Source organism: Elephantulus edwardii, unplaced genomic scaffold (assembly GCF_000299155.1).
Source record: "Elephantulus edwardii isolate Elephantulus edwardi_28Jun2011 unplaced genomic scaffold, EleEdw1.0 scaffold00058, whole genome shotgun sequence".
NCBI lineage: Eukaryota > Metazoa > Chordata > Mammalia > Macroscelidea > Macroscelididae > Elephantulus > Elephantulus edwardii.
In genome coordinates, this window is record NW_006399808.1 from 12,899,356 (window position 1) to 12,908,190 (window position 8,835).

An 8,835-nucleotide genomic window follows, 5' to 3' on the forward strand; every position below is an offset into this window, starting at 1 on the left:
GTGTGTGTTAATAACTTGCAGATAAAATGATTATACCATAAAATGAAGAGGTGTGGTATTAACAGTAGTTACTAAAAACAAAAAAAGAGAAGTAATATTTGTTACATACATGATAATTTACAAATTAAGATATAATAAAAAATAAGTGCAACAATGAATGAATGAATGAATGAATGGAAATCCAACATCTCTGTAAATGTTCATTAAAATTAACAAAATAAAAAGAGAAGAGAAACGGGGAGGTTGGGCAGGGAGGAAAGTTCAACAATCAATGGATGAAAATTAAGTCTCTCTAAACTTTCATTAAAATTAATAAAAAAATAAAAAGCAAAAAAATAAAATAAATCTCATTTATTATTGAATTGTTATTTGTAGATTTCACAAACCCTAGTGTTTTATGAAAATTATATATATACAGATTTTCTTCTTAGCAATAGTAATCTGTATTATTTCTCAAAGGTATCTGAAATATATTAAATCCAGTGAGCTGTATGTGCTCTTGTGGGAAAAAGCAGGCCAGTCTTAGAAAAATTACAGTTAAGTAGCTTTTAGTTGAGGACTCAAAGAAAATAGAGAAAATATTGTTATCTATAGTACTCCTGATAAACTAAAATTTTACCATGGAGCAATACAGTGTTCTGTATATATTAACTTACTGTCAAATATTTTATGTGTATTTCATGTGATGATAATGGCAAACTTTGTTTTTTATAGGTTCCTTCGTTTTTGCAGTTACAGTCACAGATGCTGATGTTGGAGCCAATGCAGAACTACATTATTCTCTTTCAGGAAGAAACTCTGAAAAATTTCACATTGACCCACTGAGGGGAGCTATTATGGCAGCTGGGCCACTAAATGGAGCTTCAGAAGTGACATTTTCTGTACATGTAAAAGATGGTGGCTCCTTTCCAAAGGCAGATTCTACGACAGTGACTGTTAGGTTTGCAAACAAGGCAGATTTCCCAAAAATCAGAGCCAAAGAGCAAACTTTCATGTTTCCTGAAAACCAGCCGGTAGGCACTCATGTCACCACCATTTCAGGAACCTCCTCTAGAGGGGAACCTTTGTCCTATTATATTGCAAGTGGGAATCTAGGCAATACATTTCAAATTGACCAGTTAACAGGACAAGTGGCAATCAGTCAACCTCTGGATTTTGAAAAGACACAAAAATATATTGTATGGATTGAGGCCAGAGATGGAGGCTTTCCTCCTTTCTCTTCTTATGAAAAACTTGACATAACAGTGTTGGATGTCAATGATAATGCCCCAGTTTTTAAGGAAGATCCATTTGTATCAGAAATATTAGAAAACCTTTCTCCTCAGAAAATACTTACTGTTTCAGCCACGGACAAGGACAGTGGTCCAAATGGACAGCTGGATTATGAAATTGTGAATGGCAACAGAGAAAATAGTTTCAGTATTAATCATGCCACTGGAGAAATTCGAAGCATTCGACCTTTAGACAGAGAAAAGATTTCTCAGTATGTCCTTACCATAAAGTCTTCTGACAAAGGTTCCCCTTCTCAGAGTACCTCAGTTAAAGTCATCATTAACATTTTAGATGAAAATGATAATGCTCCTCGTTTTTCACAAATATTTAGTGCCCATGTTCCCGAAAATTCTCCCTTAGGCTATATAGTAACACGTGTCACAACTTCTGATGAAGACATTGGAATAAATGCAATTAGTAGGTATTCTATAATGGACACAAGTCTTCCATTTACAATTAATCCCAGCACTGGGGATATTATAATCAGTAGACCTCTAAATAGGGAAGATACCGATCGTTATAGAATCCGAGTTTCTGCACATGACTCTGGGTGGACTGTCAGTACAGATGTCACAATATTTGTGACTGATATAAATGACAATGCTCCGAGATTTAGCAGACCCTCCTATTATTTAGATTGTCCTGAACTCACTGAGATTGGTTCCAAAGTGACTCAGGTATCTGCCACAGATCCTGATGAGGGATCGAACGGACAAGTATTTTACTTTATAAAATCTCAGTCAGAGTATTTCAGGATTAATGCCACCACAGGTGAGATTTTCAATAAACAGGTTCTAAAATATCAAAATGTCAGTGGCTTTAGCAATGTGAATATCAACAGGCATAGTTTCATAGTGACTTCTTCAGATCGCGGAAATCCCTCCTTGCTAAGTGAGACAACAGTCACTATCAATACCGTGGACAGTAATGACAATGCACCACAATTCCTTCAACATAAATATTTTACTCCGGTCACCAAAAATGTTAAAGTTGGCACAAAGTTAATCAAAGTTACTGCAGTAGATGACAAAGATTTTGGGCTGAATTCTGAGGTAGAATATTTCATTTCTAATGATAATCATTTAGGGAAATTTAAGTTGGACAATCATACAGGATGGATATCAGTAGCATCTCCCCTAAGTTCCGATGTGAATCAAAACTTTTTGGTCACAGTCACTGCAAGAGATAAAGGAAACCCTCCACTTTCATCTCAAGCCACTGTTCAAATAATTGTCACTGAGGAAAATCACCACACACCTGAATTCTCTCAAAGCCACATGAGTGCTACCATCCCTGAAAGCCATAGTGTAGGGGCCATTATTAGAACTGTTTCTGCAAGAGACAGAGATGCAGCTATGAATGGCTTGATAAAGTACAGCATTTCTTCAGGAAATGAAGAAGGTGTTTTTGCCATCAATTCCTCCACGGGTGTATTAATACTAGCCAAATCTCTTGATTATGAAGTATGCCAGAAACATGAAATGACTATTAGTGCCACAGATGGAGGATGGGTTGCAAGAACTGGTTACTGCAGCGTGACAGTAAATGTGATTGACGTGAATGACAACACTCCCGTATTCACCCCTGATGAGTACTTCCCTACTGTTTTGGAAAATGCCCCAAGTGGGACAACAGTTATCCACCTTAATGCCACAGATGCTGACTCTGGAACCAATGCTGTGATTGCATATACTGTCCAGTCGTCTGACAGTGACCTCTTTGTCATTGACCCTAACACAGGCGTTATCACGACTCAAGGCTTCTTGGATTTTGAAACCAAACAGAGCTACCACCTGATGGTGAAAGCCTTCAATGTTCCAGATGAAGAAAGATGCAGCTTTGCCACTGTTAACATACAACTAAAAGGGACAAATGAATATGTACCTCGATTTGTTTCCAAACTGTACTATTTTGAAATCTCAGAAGCAGCTCCTAAAGGCACCATTGTTGGAGAAGTATTTGCCAGTGACCGTGATTTAGGCACAGATGGGGAAGTACATTATCTGATTTTTGGTAGCAGTAGGAAGAAGGGATTCCAGATTAATAAGAAGACTGGACAAATTTATGTTTCTGGTCCTCTTGACAGAGAAAGAGAAGAAAGAGTCTCATTGAAAGTATTAGCCAAGAATTTCGGCAGCATTAGGGGTGCAGATATAGATGAGGTCTCTGTGAATGTCACTATACTTGATGCCAATGACCCACCAGTTTTCAGTCTAAACACCTACAATGTTCAGATCAGTGAAGGGGTTCCAATTGGAACACATGTGACTTTTGTCAGTGCCTTTGACTCAGACTCCATCCCCAGCTGGAGCAGATTTTCTTACTTCATCGCATCAGGAAATGAAAATGGCGCCTTTTCCATTAATCCACAGACAGGGCAGATTACAGTCACTGCAGAATTGGATCGCGAAACCCTACCCATCTACAATCTAACAGTTTTGGCTGTGGATTCAGGGACTCCGTCAGCTACAGGAAGTGCCTCTTTATTAGTCACTCTGGAAGATATCAATGATAATGGGCCTATGTTGACTATCAGCGAAGGAGAAGTCATGGAAAACAAACGCCCTGGAACTCTAGTAATGGCCTTGCAGTCCACTGATCCTGATCTCCCTCCGAATCAAGGCCCCTTTACCTATCACTTGCTGAGCACGGGTCCTGCTACCAATTACTTTAGTCTAAACACTGCTGGAGTTCTGAGCACAACTAGGGAGATTGACAGAGAACAGATTGCAGACTTTTATCTGTCTGTGATTACAAGAGATTCTGGTGTGCCTCAAATGTCTTCAACAGGAACTGTGCATATCACAGTTATAGACCAGAATGACAACCCTTCACAGTCTCGGACAGTGGAGATATTTGTCAGTTATTATGGCAACTTGTTTCCTGGTGGTGTCTTGGGCTCTGTGAAGCCACAGGATCCAGATGTGTTGGACAGTTTCCGCTGCTCCTTTACTTCAGGAGTTACAAGTCTCTTTAGTATTCCTGTAGGCACTTGTGATCTGAATGCCCAGGCAAGATCCACAGATGGTACCTTTGATCTAACTGTCCTCAGCAGTGACGGTGTTCACAGCACAGTCACAAGCAACATTCGGGTTTTCTTTGCTGGATTTTCCAACACCACGGTGGATAACAGCATCCTCCTTCGTCTCAGTGTTCCAACAGTAAAAGACTTCTTGACCAACCACTATCTTCATTTCTTACGCATTGCCAGTTCACAGCTGACAGGTCTAGGAACCGCTGTACAACTCTATGGTGCATATGAGGAAAACAATAGAACATTTATTTTGGCAGCTGTGAAGCGAAATAACAATCAGTATGTGAATCCTAGTGGTGTAGCTACTTTCTTTGAAAGCATCAAAGAAATCCTTCTCCGACAGAGTGGAGTCAAGATAGAATCTGTGGATCACGATGCCTGCATTCAAGCGCCGTGTCAGAATGGAGGGAGCTGTATCAGAAGGCTAGCTGTAAGCCCTGTGTTAAAAAGCCATGAAAGTCTTCCAGTCATCATTGTGGGAAATGAACCTCTGCAGCCTTTCTTATGCAAGTGTCTGCCAGGATATGCTGGTAGCTGGTGTGAAATAGATATAGATGAATGCCTTCCATTTCCTTGCCACAATGGCGGGACCTGTCACAATTTAGTGGGAGGATTTTCATGCAGCTGTCCAGATGGCTTCACTGGTAGAGCCTGCGAGCGAGATATCAATGAATGCCTGCCCAGTCCTTGCAAGAACGGTGCAGTCTGCCAGAACTTTCCAGGAGGCTTCAACTGTGTGTGCAAAACAGGATACACAGGTATGATAAAGCTTTTCTTTTTTTCTCCCTGATTTTAGCCAGGCTACATACAGTATAGTGAACTTTATCCTTTCAAATACATTTCTGTGGAAACAAACATTATCTTTATAGATGGTTTTAAGAATTTTGTATTACATCATTAGCACTCTACACATACTTCTTTTACTTAATTAAAAAAAAAATAGGAGGTAGAAGTAATTCTTCCCCCCCCCTTTTTTTTAAGTAGTACAAAGTAAAGTAAGTTTTTTTAATAATCTAGTTGATTTGTTCTAAAGCTAGAACTCAAATAGTTAATTCTAGAGCCAAATCTCTTAGCTAGCTTTCTAAGAGTCTGTATTGAGTGAGGGTAAGTCAATTTAAATTAATATTGACTCCATCTAATTGAGTAAAACCTGTGTCATAGAGTTCTATGGATTATAACCTTCACAAAAGCACATTACAGAGTCTTTCTTACATGGAGTCATTGGATGGTTAGAATCACCAGCCTTTCAGCCAAGTGTGCCACGCCACCAGGATTTTAAAGTACTTGATGTATATCTAAAACAGGACTGTAACATTTTATTTCCTTGGGTAATGATTACTGGTTTTAATTATATTATCATTATTATATTTCTTTTCATCGTAATAATCATTGTTATTGAAATTTGGTGCATCTTGTTAAGAAAATATAGAAAGAGTTTTGCTTTTAACTTGAGATTCAGTGAATTTCTTGTCTAGTTGTTGGTTGATTTGTCATGTAGAAGAGGACAAAACTGAGCCATAATTGATCTGGATATCGGAAAAAGATAATTAAATATATAGAAGCAATTTTTTTCATTACATCTTTGTCATTCAAAGCAGGCATGGTATGCATAAGTTTTTTCACATGTTGCGTTTTTCTTTTGTTAATTTTATTTTACTTTGCTTTGCTTGCAAAGTTCATATAGACTGTGATTCACACTGTTCTTCATTTCTATTGTGTTTAATATAATCATTCACATACATTTTATTTATACAATCAATTGCCACTGGACTTTGTCCATTATTACGCAGTCTTTTCTCTATCTTTCTATCAGTCTGCCTCTCCACTTGTATCTCTATCTACTCTATAATCAGTGGACCTTGCTTCATCAAATATTCTGGCATATTGTTGTAAAGTATGAAGAGTACAAGATTTTCTCCAGTAATTTGCATGCGATACAAATTTGCATTACATTACAATTACATTGGGATGCTCTGTGATGTTTATAAGTAAAATTAATAATTGTAGTGAAATAGCTGAAACCAAAATATAAATTTTTCTCTTATATATCTTGTATAATTTTATTTTTAAAGCCTGGAAACTCTATCAACTTGGATACATGACAATAGTTATAGAAAGGCTTCAGCCCTTTTGTCTGTAGGGTCACTATGATCTGTGCTAGACGTGGCAGTAATCAACAACAAGAACAACAATATTGAACTGCTAACCCGAATGCCCTGCATATCTGCTGGTGCAAAATATACCAGCAGTTCTTCGGGTTAAAGATATACTAACTCTTCTTATATGGTTTATATCCTTGGAAAAACCCACTGGAGGGTTAGGGTTGCCTTTTAATTGAAATCATTCTCATTTTATGTATATGCATGATTTTATACTTCACAACTATGTGTCTTTAAAAAAGATAACAAACAAGTTTGACTAAGCTTACACACAATTTAACAGACTTCACTTTCTAGTAAAATAGAATCTTTGACATGTAAATCAAGAAAGGAGGGAGTAAGAATGGCATAATGCAAAGTCCAAGGGATTTCACAAGATCTTATGAGTTCAGGATTTCTGGAAAACCTTTAAATTTTTCCAAAACCCACACTCCAGCTACTTTCTCTGCTGGGAATTCAACACTGAAGATTCTTTCTTGCCCTATGTTAGTATAGTACAAACCACAGAGAATCAACTCTTGCAAATACTTGTTGGTGTTATATGACATCAAGTTGATTAAGACTCATAGCAACCATGTGAATATTCATTCTGAACCTTGCACTATCCTGAACCATCATCATTATCTCTGTCCTGCTCAAGCTCATTTTGGTTGATAACTGTGTCAACTTTTCTTATTGAAGGTTTTCCTCTCTTTTGTTGACCCTCTTCTTTTCATATCATTAGGCCTTTTCCCAAGAACAGGGTTTCTTAAAAATGTGTCAAAATAAATAAAATGAATTTTCACCATCCTTGTCCCAAGGAACACCTTAGTTTCACTTCCTTCAAGACAGATATGTGTCTTCTTTTGGCAACTCAAAGTATACTCTTTGCCAACACCATACCATAATCCAAAGACACTGATTCCTCTTTGGTAATCCTTACTCATTATCTAATTTTCAGATGCATAGAAAGTGATTAAAAATACCATGGCTTGTATCAGGTGTACCTTAGTTTTAAAATTAATATCCTTGCCCTTAAGAACTTTGAAGAGATTCTTGAAAACAGATTTTTCCAATGGAACAGGTCTTCTGATTTCTTGACTGCTACTAACATGGGTGTTGGTTGTGAATCCAAGTAAAATGTGGCCCTTGACAACTTCAGTCTTCACTATCTACCATGATGTTGCCTTTAGGGCAGTGGTGAGGATTTTTGTTTTTCTTGATGATGAGATATAATCCATATTGAAGTCTGTAGGCTTTTATCTTCGTTGTTGATGATTGCTGTCGAGTCAAGCACAATTCATAGTAAACAAAAAGGCCTGAAGCCTTTCTATAACTATCATCATTTATCAAAGTTCATAGAGTTGCCAGAGGCATAGAAATTCTTTAAATCCTCACTTTTAGAAATGAAGGTTTTGTCATCTGCTTAACGGTTGTCAATGAATCTCCCTCCAATACTGATACTACATTCTTCTTTATATAGTCCAGTCTCTCAAATTATTCCCTCAGTATGTAGATTAAATATGTATGTCAAAAGGATACAATCATGACTCGCACATTTCCAGTTTAAAACCATGTAGCATTCCCTTTTGTGTGTTTGTATCTCTTCTTCTCTGTCTATACATAAGTGTTCTGGGATTCTCATGTTTCTCAATGATAACCATAATTTGTGCAAGTACTTACCATATATATATGACAAAGATATTAAACATAAGGCTGAAACTTCTATTAGATAAAATAAATATTTCCTTTATAACTTGCAATGGAGTAATAGTTAACAGATGAGAGAAAAATTACTACTACTATACATTATTGTTGATATTTGTGCAGTTCGATAGGTTCTGACTCTTAGCACCTCAAAATACAAAAGAACATAATTTCATAGTCCTGAAACATCCTTATGGACATTGTAATGTTTGACACCACTTTTGCATCCGCTGTGTCAGTTCACCTTATTAAAGGTTTTACATTTGTCCCACTAGCCTTCTACTCAACCAACATGATGTTCTTTTCCAGATGTTGTTGTTGCTGTTATATGCCATCAAGTCAACTATGACTCATAGCAACCCTATGCAAAGTAGCTCTGAACTGTGCTGTATCCTAAGCCAGTCTCACTGCCTCTGACATACCTACCCCAATTGTTGTTGTTGTTATGTGCCATCGAGTCACTTGCGACTCATAGCGACCCTATGTACAACAGCCCTAAACACTGCTCTGTCCTGTGCCAATCACACTGTCTCCGGTACACCGATCTCGATTATCCCAGTCACTGAATCAATCCACCTCATAGAGGGCCTTCCACTCCTGCGCCGTCCCTCCACCCTCCCAAGCATGATGTCCTTCTCCAAGGACCGGTCTCTCCTCACAGCATATCCAAAGTATGTTAGACTG

General features: G+C 37.7%; 1 protein-coding gene across 1 annotated transcript in view; it reads left to right on the forward strand.

Moving 5' to 3' along the window:
• FAT4 (FAT atypical cadherin 4) overlaps nt 1–8,835 on the forward strand; it is a 251,864-nt gene that overhangs the window by 193,458 nt on the left and 49,571 nt on the right. Inside the window, exon 9 of the mRNA XM_006887552.1 lies at nt 715–5,064. Coding sequence (XP_006887614.1) covers nt 715–5,064 — 4,350 coding nt within the window. The remainder of the gene's footprint in view (nt 1–714; nt 5,065–8,835) is intronic.